The 12,556-nt window shown below is 53.7% G+C and overlaps 2 protein-coding genes across 9 annotated transcripts in view; one reads left to right on the forward strand and one right to left on the reverse strand.

Annotated features, from left to right (window-relative positions):
• Positions 1-8,759, reverse strand: LOC130836153 (uncharacterized). 6 transcript variants are annotated; one of them, XR_009049131.1, is made up of 6 exons: positions 8,427-8,759; positions 7,876-7,974; positions 6,669-6,751; positions 3,245-3,352; positions 1,965-2,077; positions 1-1,654 (listed from the first exon to the last, which is right to left on the reverse strand). XR_009049131.1 is itself a non-coding variant. In XM_057708186.1 (4 exons), the coding sequence occupies exons 1-4, from the start codon at positions 8,757-8,759 to the stop codon at positions 4,807-4,809; spliced, it is 696 nt and encodes a 231-aa protein (XP_057564169.1). In that variant the 3' UTR covers position 4,806. The 6 variants fall into 6 exon arrangements, 2 of the variants coding, with proteins under 2 accessions (XP_057564169.1, XP_057564170.1); XR_009049133.1 differs by lacking the exon at positions 8,427-8,759 and adding an exon at positions 2,595-2,732 and having other exon boundaries at positions 7,876-8,354; XR_009049130.1 differs by lacking the exon at positions 3,245-3,352.
• Positions 8,758-12,556, forward strand: part of GNA15 (G protein subunit alpha 15) — a 21,460-nt gene continuing 17,661 nt past the window's right edge. For 2 of the 3 annotated variants that reach the window (XM_057708180.1, XM_057708183.1), the window contains exon 1: positions 8,758-8,902. In XM_057708180.1, coding sequence (XP_057564163.1) covers positions 8,758-8,902 — 145 coding nt within the window. Of the gene's footprint in view, positions 8,903-9,205; positions 9,388-12,556 lie in introns of those variants that run through there. The other variant, XM_057708181.1, reaches the window with a different exon arrangement.

A 12,556-nucleotide genomic window follows, 5' to 3' on the forward strand; every position in this document is an offset into this window, starting at 1 on the left:
GGCAAGCTTCTCAGCCTGTTCTCCTCTGGCGTCTCCACCCAAAGGGCCCTCTTTTGTGCCATGCATCCACTGGGGGTTTCAGGCCGTGGCCCTGAGGTGCGCCCGGTGGGCAGGAGGTGCCGCTGGTGGTGGGCTCCCTCGGGCCCACATGACGCAGGGAACTGGATTGGGCTCTGGGGCGGGGGGCACCCAGAGTATTAGCTTCCTGAGGGGTCAGTGTGCCAAGATCCCAGGGCAAGCCTGGCCGCAGTGCCAAACCTCCCCGCCCGGCCCACTGGGACCTCGCCAGCCTGGCCCCACCCCGCGTGCGTGCTGGGAGGATGTGGCAGCAGGTCTTGGCCCCACCCTTGCCCCGTGTGTGAGCTTCACCTCCGTGGCACTTCCCCGTGTGCCCGCCTCCCCCCCCCCACTGTGTCACATCACCCAGCAGAACTGCCCTCTGAGTGCCAACGCCCCAGTGGCGTGAGGGGCCATGCCGGCCGGCGGGGGCAACCTCGCCTGCTTGTACTTGTATATTAAACAGTCCTGATTTCAGACAATTTAAACCTTAATCTATTTAAAAAAAGAATATTATATAAAAATGCTGTTTTTAAACCTTTTGTCATTTGAAGTGCATGTGTTGTCTGTGCGGGCTGAGGGACGGGCGCCGCCAGCGCAGTGCCAACCTCCCGGGGCCGGAGCCGCCCACATCCAGGCAGCGTGTCGGGGCCCTGACCCCTTAATCCAGAGATACCTGATGGAAATTGACTTTTCATACCTTTCTCCTGAAATGAATTCTGTTTTAAATTGGAATAAATTTTGTTCCTAAACACTTGGTCCCTTCTAGCTTATTTCCTGTTACTGTCTGGGGGCGGGGCAGCAGAGGGGCCCTGAAGCCCCTGGGGTGTCACCTGACTCCCTTGTGGCTGGCGGGGCCCCGGCACCTTGAGGTTGGGGTCTCAGCTCACAGGAGCCGCAGCCTGGCCGCCCAGGGTGTTCCTCCTGCCCCTGACTTCAAGTCGACGTGCTGCGCTGCGGGTTTGGGCGTTTTGCAAGGGATGCCCCTCTTCATGGGGGCAGGGCACCGACGGGGCGGAGCCCTGGTTCCTGGCCCAACTGGCCACTCATTGTCGCATGGGCTTTTGGGAAGACATGCCCCTCTCCCGCCCCCATTTCTGTAAACCAAGATGTTGGACCAGCGATCTCCCTGCCATCTCTCAGTCTTTTTTCCTTAAAACATTAAAAAAAAAAATTATGGTACATACACATACTCCCTACCATCTTCACCATTTTTGTGTACAATTCAGTGACATTTATTTCATTCACCACTTTGTGCAACCATCAACACGAATTGTCTCCAAAACCTTTTCATCATTTCAAACAGAAACTCTGTACCCGTTAAACAGTAACTCCCCACCCCCTCCCCCAGACCCTGGCCCCCGCTGTCCTATTTTCTATGGATCTGACTCCCAGGGACCCCGCGTGAGTGGAATCAGAGAGTATCTGTGCTTCTGTATCTGGCCTGTCTCACTGAGCATCAGGTCCTCCAGGTTCATCCATGGTAGAGCAGATGTCAGAATCTCCATCCTTTTTAAGGCCGAATTCCATGTGGAGGGACCACATACGTTTATCCATTACTTGGGGTGTTTCCCCCTTTGGGCTGCCGTGAATCACGCTGCATGAACATGGGTGTGCAAGTATCTCCTTGAGACTATGCTTCCCATTCTACTGGATATAAACCCAGAAGCAGAATTGCTGGGTCACATGGTGATTCTATGTTTAACGGTTTGAGGAACTGCCAGACTGTTTCTACTGCGGCCGCCCCATTTCACATTCCCACCAGCTGTGCACCCCGGTCCCATTTCTCCACATCCCCCTCCAGTTTTATTTACTCATTCATCAGGGGGATGGAAGGGCCCCGAAGGCCCCGTGTGTGCCAGGCACTGTCCTAGGCACTGCCTGTAGCGGGAGGAGACAGCACTTACCACTCAATCTATGAAGAAAAGCAGCAGGGAAGAGGCACAGGGAGCAGTCGTGGCCGTTTCAGACAGGCTGTTCAGGAATGGCTTTTCTGAGAAGGTGGCATGTGAGTAGGATGCTGGAAGAAGTGAAAGGATGGGGCCGTGGTAGGCTCTGTGGGAAAACGTTCCAAGGCAGCAGGCACAACCTGTGCAAATGTCCTGGGGCAGGATCAGGCCTGGTGAGTGAGCAAGGGGGAGGGAGAGGAGGGGAGGGGAGGGAGGGGACGGGGCAGGTGGTGCAGGGCCTTGTGGGCCTCGGGGAGAACTTGGGCTTTTACCACAGGAAGGTGGGAGCCCTGGAGCGCTGTGCGCAGAGGAGCTGACTCAGGTGCTCACGGGCGCCTCTGGTGGCCATTATGGGGAGGACAGACTGGGGGTTGAGGGAGGAACCGGGGACCTGGATGGAGGGGACTGAGCTGGTCCAGGTGGGAAAGGATGGGGTTGTCTAGGTGGAGGCCGAGGAGGGGAGTGGGATTCGAGAGGTGGGTGGTGGTGGGGGGGAGCCCGCGGATGCTGCCGGCGCGCCTGGCTGTCATGCCCCCCGCGGCCGGCAGGTGCCGCTCGTCCGCTTTCCGCAGCCGCCCGCCCTCCCACCTGCCGGCTACACAGCGCATCCTCCGGGGAGGTCCTCTCCGCATCCCGGTTCCAGCAGAGAAACCGAGGCACCGAGCGGCCGGGCCCTTGTCCTGACGGTAAGCGGCGCCCCCGGGCCTGGGAACCAGCCGCGACCCGCTGCAAAGTGAAAACGCAGGGCCCTTTGTTACAAAACCAGGAGGCTTTCAAGACGGAAAACTTCCGAGCCCGGGCCCCCCGCCCACTAGGCCGGCAAAGGACTCCTGGGTGTTTGCTCCTTTTGGCTGCGGTAAATGATGCTGCTGTGAACTTGGGTGCGAAAGACCCGCTGTAGACCCTGCTTTCAGTTTGGATACACCCGCAGAAGTGGAATCAAATCCATGATTCTTCAGTAAAGGGAGGGGATGGACCTTTGTATCCCAGCCTTGGGCCAACCCTGGTGGGGGTGGGGGCATGACCTTGGGTGTGGCCAACGGCAGCGGCCAGGGAGGGACCCAGATGTGGCCTCGCATCAGCTGAGGAGTGTGAGGTACTTTGAAACTATGTAAACATCCCATTCCTCATTAAACAGAAAGGACATTTTAAATACCAAAAGAACAGCAAGGAGATCCTCGTTTCTGAATAAAGGAGAGACTTTTGGATGGGACAGATTTAGGTCTACAAAAACTCACCAGAGGGAATTCCCCGGTGGTCCAGTGGTTAAGAATCTGGGCTTCCACTGCCGGGGGCATGGCTTCCATCCCTGGTCCTGGAACTAAGATCCCGGAAGCCCCGTGGCACTGGCAAAAATTAAACAAAAACTCACCAGAGCTACTGGGGTTGTGAATCGATGCATGCACTTTGGCAAAAGAGAGTTCCTATCTGGGAAATACCCAGCAACTCCACAATTGGGGATTTCTTTACACTCATACATAGCGTCTCCAAAAGGGCACATCCCCAAAGTCCGTAGCCACCCTACTTGTTGCAGCCCCAAATGCCCATCAACAGTAGAAGAGATGACTAGCCCAGCAAGGTGATGACAGTTAGTAATACTGTATTGGGACTTCCCTGGTGGTCCAGTTATTAAGACTCTGTGCTCCCAACGCAGGCGGCACAAGTTCAATCCCTGGTCGGGGAACGAAGACCCCGCGTACCACATGGTGCGGCCAAAACAAACAACAAAAAACGACTGTATTGTACTTTGAAAGTGACTGAGGGAGTAGGTCTTAAAAGTTCTCATCACAAGAAGAAAACCACTACGTGTGCTGATGGAGGTTAACTAGACTTACTGTGGTGATCATTTCACAATATATTCAAATATAGAGTCATTACGATGTACAGCTGAAATGCAAACATTACCTATCAATTATATCTCACTTAAAAAAAAAAAAAAAGGAAATGCTGACTAGAAGGATACACAAGGAACTTCCCTGGTGGCGCAGTGGATAAGACTTCGGGCTCTCAATGCAGGGGGCCCGGGTTCGATCTCTGGTCAGGCAACTGGATCGCACATACAGGCTGCAGCTAAGAGTTCACAAGGCACAACCTAAGGGGCCCTGGAGCCGCAACTAAGGAGCCCGCTTGCCACAACTAAGACCTGATGCACCCAAATAAATAAATAAATATTTTTTTAAAGGGATGCATAAATGGATGGTGGGATATTCACCCAATGGAATTGTTTATGGCAGTGAGAATTAATGAATTTCAACCACATGTAACAGTAGGATTTATGACACAAGCAAAGCATTGAGTGATAGATAGAAACCAGACAGACCAGAATTCACAGAAAGTTCAAAAATGGCAAGCAATGAACGCAATTTTTAGGGTTGCATCATCCAGCTGTAAACTGATAAAGCAAAGTGAGGACATTACATAAGAGAATCGTAGGAGAATCAGTTCGCCAAGAGGACATAATAATCCCAAATGTGTCTGCACGAAACAGATGAAGAAAAACATGACAGGACTGAAAAGAGAAATAGAGAAATTCACAAGTACATTTCAAACCTCTCACAGTCCTCTCTCAGTAATTGGTAAAATCAGCAGACAGGATATTAGCAAGAACAGAGATCTAAATGGCACTGTGAACCAAACAGAATGACACAAATACAGTGAAATGATTTGGGGCAAAGGTACAAAGGCCATTCAACAGAGAAAGGACAGTCTTTTCAACAGATGGTGCTGGAAAAACTGGATATCTGTATGCAAAAAACCAACCCACCCACCCACCAACTGAACAAAAGAACCCCCCCCCCACCTAAACGAAACAGAACTCAAGATGGATCATAGATCTAAATGTAAAATATGAAACAATAAAACTCCTGGAAGAAGACACAGAACTTCTTTGTGGCCTTGGGTTCAGCAAAGAGTTCTTAGCGACAATACCGAAAGCATGATCCGTGAAGGAAAAAAAACCTGACAAGCTGAGCATCGTCAAACTGAAACACAAAGAACACAGCAAGAGGGTTAGAAGCCAAACCACAGGCTGGGAAAACACATTTGCAAACCCCACACCCCATCCATACATGACTTGTATTCTCAAGTCACAATAATAAGAAAACAACCCCCCTAAAGGAACTGGCAAAATATTTGAACAGATACTTCACCAAAGAAGATACACACATGCAAAGATGTTCCACATCGTTAGCTGATCAGGGAGACGCAGATTAAATCTACAATGAGGTACCATTACACGTGTCTTAGAATGGTTGATGAGGAAGCCGAAAAAGGGGAACTTTCAGGCGTTGCTGGTGGGGATGCAAAATGGGAAAGCCACATCGGAAGACCATTCAGCCTTTTCTTACAAAGTTACACGTACGATGACCCTATGACGCGACCATCCCGCTTCTAGGAATTTATCCTAGAGAAAGAACACCCCTGATGATTATAGGGTATGTTTATAGCGTCCCTTTCCGTGATCACCCCCAAACTGGGAGCAACCCAAATGGCCTTCTATGGGTGAAAAGATAAAGGGTGATGCCCCCACACAACGGAAAACTACCCAACAGTCCAAAGGAAAGGGTTCCTGACACTCCCAGCTGCATAGACGGATCTCAGATGCTAAGTGAAAGAAGCCGGCCTCAAAAGTTACAGTGTGTGATTCCATTTATATGACATTCTCAAAAAGATTCTGAAAACCTTAGCAACAAAGAGCAGATTGATGGTTTCCACGGTGAGAGCTGGGGTGAAGGTCTGGCTACAAAGAGGTACCTGAAGGGTGCTCTTCAGGTGACAGAACCATATTCTGTCAACTTTTACCCGTAATTGACATCACTGTACATTTGTTAAAACCCAAACTGGGGACTTCCCTGGTGGCGCAGTGGTTAAGAATCTGCCTGCCAATGCAAGGGACATGGGTTCAATCACTATTCTGCGAAGATCCCACATGCCACGGAGAAACTAAGCTTGTGCACCACAACAACTGAAGCCCGCATGCCTAGACCTCGTGCTCCGCAACAAGAGAAGCCACCTAATGAGAAGGCCACCCACCGCAATGAAGAGTAGCGCCGACTGTCCACAACGAGAGAAAGCCCACATGCAGCAACGAAGACCCAACTCAGCCAATAAATAAATAAATTTATTTATTTATTTATTTAAAACATACACCCCCCCCCAACCATACACCAAAGAAAGCACCTACCAAGCCACATAAATTAGAAAAACAAAAACTAAAATAAATCTGGTTACCAAAAAGCACCCCCTAAACAGAGAAATGCCATAGAAGTCAGTGCAGTGCTGACTGCCTGACAGGAGGAGGAAGAGGGGTTCCTGTTGGAAGGAGCATCTGGGGACCTTCGTGGGGCTGAAGATGCCCTGACTCTTGGCCTTGGTGGGGATCATGTGGGTGTTGGTTTCACAGGAAATCATTAGGTGTGTGTTTTACGTGTTTTCTGTGTGTGTGTGTGTGTGTGTGTGTGTGTGTATGTGTTTGATTTTTAGTTCCTTGACCAGGGGTGGAACCCACGCCCCCTGCGTTGGGGGCAGAGTCTTATCCACTGGACCACCAGGGAAGTCCGTATGTGTATTTTCTTTTTTTTTTTAAGAACCTTTATTGAGATACAGTTAACAGACAATAAACAGCATATACCATGTGTATTTTTAAACACGCACACAGCTCACCCTGTTATTCTGGAATGAACTAATAGATGACAGGTGTCCCGCCAGTAGGGCACCTGGCACGTGGAGAGGAAGCAGCTCCTCACCTGTTTGGGGAAGTGGGAAGGAAATCTGTTATGAGTCTGGAGAAATTCACAGAGTCAGGGCCCTAGTTGGGGTGGTGGGTGTGGTGCAGGATCAAGGCGCCTGGCTGTTTTTTTTTCTGAGGTGAGCAGGAGCCATGGAAGGTATTAGACCAGGACCTGCCTCTGTGACCCTATGTCACGTGCTGGGGGCCTGGGGTCCGTCTGGAAATGGACACGGGGTGGCTCCAGCCACTCCTGGCCTCGCCGGGCCATCCTCTCTCCAGTCTGTGACTCAGCCTGGCCTCCGGGGTTTTGCCAAGCTGGTTACCTCCGTTCTGCCGCTGCCTGGCTCAGACTTATTTCTGCTTTTCTTCACCTGCCCCGGAATAGGAAGTCACCCAGGCCACTGGGCCCGGGGAGCACCCCTCCTCGCGGCCATCCGGTCGGGGACAGGAACAGGGGTCGGCAGGGCAGCGCCTGCCAGGCCCCAGTGCCGGTGACCCAATGGGAGCCCCTATCGAACTTCCCATCTGCCAGTCGTTAGAAATTAACAGCGAAGAAAACCGCATGGGTGCCGGCTGGGGTGTGGCGGAGGGAGACGGTTGAGGCTGTGGGACCCCAGGCGGGGCCCGCACCCTCTCTGAGCCTCACCAGTGCCTCTAGGAGGGGCCCGGAGGCTCCCGGATTCTGTGTATCTCTTGGGCAGGGGAGGGAAGTTCGAGAACTTTCTAGAGCTTTCTAGAACCTCTCAAAGAGGGTTCTGCTCCCAAACACGGCAAAGATCTGCCGGATTGAAGACATTTTGGGCAGAAGCAGCCACATGTTCCCCCCCCACCCCGGCTCCCCCATGTCACCTCCTACTTTTAGGGTCCCGAGGGCCGAGGGGTCAGGGCACGGTGGTCTCATCGCGTTGTTGGGATACGGGTTCGACTCCCAAGGTCTCCCTGTGCCAGGCTGCCTGTCCGACTTCTCCTCCTGGTCCCAGATGCCCGTCTTCTCAGAGTGGCCTTCCTTGACCCCCCTGTTTCAAGCCACAAATGGGACCCCCCCCATCTCCCATCCCCCTTCCCAGCTTTTATTTTCCTCTCACAATTTATCGCCATCGGATAGGCTCGGATAGACATATATTTAAGGTATTTCTTTACCTGTCTGTCTAGAGTATAAGGCGGGGAGGTCGGCAGTTTGTCATTTGGGTCCGTGCTGCGCGTAGAACGCCTGGCATACGGTAGGCGCCTCATAAATGTCTGCAGGAAGAATGGATGGCTCTGACCCAAAGTTCCAAAGCTGCCGGCTCTGCGGTTGAGACTCTGGGACCCCACGGGTGGGAGAGGCTCCCCGGGGAGTCGCTGCCTGGCTGTGCCTCCGTGTCCCCATCTGTGCAGCGCGAATGGCGAGGAACTTGGGGCGCTGTCCCCGGGACACCCCCTCCCCCCCGCAAAACACAAAAGCACTTAAAACAGTAGGTGCCTCCGGGCCTCGGCGGTTCTTTTGAAGGAGATCGCGATGGGTCTCCCGATGACAGCTTCTAATTGGCCCGGGGGAGGGGGAGAGGGGCTGGGCCGGGGCCGGCGTCAGAGGCCCAGCAGGACGGGGTCCACCCCTTCTCCAGAATGAGGAAGGAGCCCAGCGCGGACTCAGGCTGCAGGCGGCGGGGCCTTTCGTCCCGCCCCGCCCTCCCCGGGGGCGCCCGCCTCACCTCTCGCTCTGCGGCCGTCAACCTGTCCGGCCGGGCGGGCAGGTCTGGGGATGGGCGGGGAGCCGTGAGCCGGCATCTTCCCTCCTCCTCCTCTTCCTCCTCCTCCTCCTCCTCCACCCCCGACCCGGCGCACAGGCCTCGCCGAGCTGGGCGGTCGGGTGCCCGAGGCCCGCAAGCCGGGGGCGGGGTCCCCTGGGGGGGCGACCCCCACTTCGAGGAGAGACCCTTCACGCCGGTTGCCAGGAGCCCTTCCCGGAGCGGCCGGGCCGGGGTGCCTCCCGGGGCGTGGGGGGCGGCGGCGATGCCGCCTCGTGCCCGCTGAGGCCCCGCCATGGCCCGCTCGCTGACCTGGCACTGCTGCCCCTGGTGCCTGACCGAGGATGAGAAGTCGGCGGCCCGGATCGACCAGGAAATCAACAAGATCCTCCTGGAGCAGAAGAAGCGGGACCGGGCGGAGCTGAAGCTCCTGCTGCTGGGTGAGTCTGCGGCCACCCCGGGCGGGACAGCCTGGGAGCCCACTTTCAGGATGAGTTGACTGAGGCCCGGTTGCTAGTCCCAAGGGGTGAGCTGTGGGCCCGTCCCCCGGCCGGGTCACCTCCCGGGCATCTGCAGGAACAGAGATGTTTCGGCCAGATGGCCCGGCTCCGCCTGGCCAGCCCAGCCCTCCAGCCCGGCTCCCGCGTCATGGGAAGGGAATGAGCCGCCCAGCCCCAGAGCTCCAGCCTCGCCCTCCGCCTCTGGAGGGCTTGACCTGGGTTTGTTCCGGTGGTTTATCAGCATGGGTCCTGTGGGCAAAGCATGGCCAAGCGCCTCTGCTTGCTTGCTTGATTGATTGATTGACTGATCAGTTAGTTCATTCAAGATGTGCACAGCCGCAGAGGAGATGGTGTGTTTCTCTGCCTCCGGGGACCTCAGCTTCCGGTGGGGGAGACAGACTTTAAACCCGAAAAATAATAAGCAGGTAAAATAACTTCCGGTGGCAAGAAGAACAGGAGGAAAACAGAACGCAGTGAGGGAGTGGGGGTGACTCGGGTGTGGCAGGTTGGGAGGTGCTGACGTTGTGCCCTCTGAGACCTCACGTCTTATTGTCCATGTGTGTCCACTTCCCCAGCCACCTTGTCCTGCCTTTGGCCCCGCTGGCCTAAGCCCGGGGACACCAGCCTTGGAGGGTCTCCTGGGACTGCCTGAGCGCTGGGTGAGGGCTGGGGAAGGTCCTGAGTGACCCAAAGTCCCATCTGCCTGCCCCAGGACAAAGAGCCTGGTCATCTAGATGGCTGCCCTCTCTCTTCTCTTGCTCAGTGGGAAGGGGCAGCCCTGAGGGTTAAGAGAGAGGAGAGGGTTGGGAGCATGGGGCCCCAGTGAAGGTGTCTGAGCCTGGAAAGTTTTAATTAAGAATTTAATTTCATAGCTACCTCTATTCACTTTCTGAAATAGCTAGGCTCGTATTATATTAATAGTATCAATATGTGTGATATGTTATTTACTATTTTTTTTAATAAATAGGGCTATTTAGGTTGCTTTTCTTTTGGTTATTAGTATCTTCCAAAGAATTTGTCCATTTCTTCAAAGTTATCAAATGTATAGGCATAGGTTGTTTATAACATTCCCTTGTCATCCTTTCACATCTGTAGGATTTGTAGTGATGTCTCCTTTTTCATCCTTTGTCTTTGCTCCGTTTTTCTTGACCCATCGGACTAGGGGTTTGCCAGTGTTAGTGATCCTTCCTTGCACATCTCAAGGTCCTTTAACTGCACCTCAGGACCTTTGCACTTGCCATTCTCCCTGCCAAGGGCTCTCAACATCCCCCAAGGCTTTGCACAGCTGGTGCTCTCACTGCTCTCACTCAAGGCTGGTCTCAGCTCAAGTGTCACCTCCTCAGAGAAGTCTTCCCTGATTTCTCTGGCTTCAAAGTCAGCCCCATCCTTTTCCCTCTGCTTGATTTTTCTTCATACTGCTCACTCGCTGACACTCTCTCAGGTGTTTTCTTGTTTCCTTGTTTATTGTCTGTCTCTCCAGTTACACGGCATGCCACACAGAGGTGGGGACCATGTCCATTTTATTCACTCCTGTGTCCCCAGTGTCTATTTCAGGAGTACAGTGACCTGACAGAGAGCAGATGCCTGACGCATGCTTTGTAAATGAGGGAATGAATAAATGAATCCCGTTTCAGGGATGATTTTCCCCAGAGCTGTACCATATCTGCCTGGAGCTGGGAAAGTCCCTTGTCCCACTGACCACTGCACAGCCAGCCCCAAATCAGGAAGCCACGTCTGCTGGTAGGGGTGGGGGAGGGAGAGGTGGGTGGGGAGGTTGTCCATGTGCCCAAGCACCAATGGTGGCCCTGTGGCCATCCCGCTGGACTGTGGTTTCAACACCCCATCCAAGCCCCGGGGGCTGTTTCCACACCTGCCCTCCTTCTTAAAAACAGGAATTGAATCCAAAAGTTTTTTTGGGGGGGAGGGACATGGCTGATCCTTTTGAGGAAGAAGGCCAAGGGGCTGGGGGTCTGTCCCTGACAGGAAGTAGTCACCACATTGAGGAAGGGGAAGAGTCAGAACAAAGCAATTAAAGGAGCCAGCTCTGTCTGTACTACGTGAGGTAGGAACCCCTCCAGACGGGGAAACTGAGACCCAGAATGGTGAAGCGACTCGCCCAAGGTCACACAGCCAGGAGCGGAACCTAGAGTTCTGGTTCCAAAATCCACACACTTGACTGCACTGTGAATGTGCCTCCACGGAACCCCAATGACAGATGGGGAAACTGAGGCCCAGGGAGGTGGCAGGATGGGTCTGGGGTCTGCAGCCGGTTTTGAGGCAGAGCTGGGCATAGATGCTGAGCTGCCCGCTCTCAGGCAGCTCCCTGTGTCCCAGGGGCCCTGTTTCCTGGGGATGGACAGTGGGGCTGGGGCTGCCTTCACCCGTGGAAGCAGCCACACGGCATCTTGTGATGCCTGGGGCTTGGCCTGGCGCCTGGCCCCTGCAAGTGTCCACTTCCTCACCCATTCCTGGAAGCAGGCAATCACTTCCAGTCTGGGCTGGGAGGCCTGGCCAGGTGGAAACAGCTCTCCCCGCAGCCCCCAGCCCCATTTGGGGGCTTCCTGAACCACACCAGGAGCGGGGTGGGGGCGGGGCATGGAGAGTCTCCTGAATCTTCAGTGGCTCTGAAGGGAGTCACAGCTGCAAAGGTGGAGTTTTTCAGACTTCAGGTTGTGACCCACTTGTGAGTCACAAAACCCAACTTGTGGGTGGCAAGCAGGATTTTTTTTTTTCTTTAATGAAACAGAAGAGAAAAAAAAAATCAGTGCATTGCAACAAAATTAACTGTTGCTTGGTCAGATCTTTGTTTGTTCTCCACACTGTTGGGGGCAACCTAGACAAACTGCTGAGCTTCCAAGCATCCGTAGAAACATCACACGAACTGACACTTTGATGACACCTGACTCAGCCGACTGGCCACGTCCTATTTTGTTGGTGAAGGATCCACAAGGGCTTGTGTTTATACCTCTGCTTCTCCATTAGCTGTGTGACCCTGGGAAAGTCAGTTCACCTCTCTGAGCCCCCACATCTCCACCGTGAATGGGAAAACGGCAGGAATCTTGGTGATGATGATTCAGGCAGTGCCTGGGGAACTTCCCAGAATGGTTATTAAAAGAGCTCGTGAGCTCTGGACTCAGAACTGGGTCTGAGTCCCAGTTTGGTCATTCACCAGCTGCAGGACCCAACCAATGTGGGACTCAGTTTCCCCACGTGAAAAGTGGTGCCAAGAGCTGTTCCTCATGTAGGCTCAGGCGAGCTGGTGCGTGTGCCCTGCCCAGCACCCTAGGAAGGACAGAGAGGCTCACAGCCACCTCTGCCACCTCCAAATTGCAGAAACCCTGAAGACCAGCCCGTCTCCCCAGGTTTCTCGAAGCTGTGGGTTTATCTCACTGACTGTGATATTCAGGTGTTCCACTGCAGGAATATGGAGCAAGTTTGATATATCCCTGTCCTGAAATCCCAAGGAATTCCAGAAACTGAGACACACGTGGCTCCGTACACACGAAGCATTTCAGATTGTGGAGCTCTGGGGGTGGTTTTTGTTTGTTGTGGGTTTGTTTGCAGGAAACTTTTTATTTTGGAATCATTTTCGAT

Source organism: Hippopotamus amphibius, chromosome 15 (genome assembly GCF_030028045.1).
Source record: "Hippopotamus amphibius kiboko isolate mHipAmp2 chromosome 15, mHipAmp2.hap2, whole genome shotgun sequence".
Taxonomy (NCBI): Eukaryota; Metazoa; Chordata; class Mammalia; order Artiodactyla; family Hippopotamidae; genus Hippopotamus; species Hippopotamus amphibius.

Coding starts and splice junctions, on each gene's coding strand:
- LOC130836153 (XM_057708186.1), bottom strand. CDS start 8,759: ATGGCGGGGCCTCAGCGGGCACGAGGCGGCATCGCCGCCGCCCCCCAC. Junction 7,975..8,426: donor TGACGGCCGCAGAGCGAGAG/GTGAGGCGGGCG, acceptor TTCTTCCTGCAG/ACATTTATGAGGCGCCTACC. Junction 4,988..6,668: donor GTTCATTCCAGAATAACAGG/GTGAGCTGTGTG, acceptor TTTGTGTTTCAG/TTTGACGATGCTCAGCTTGT.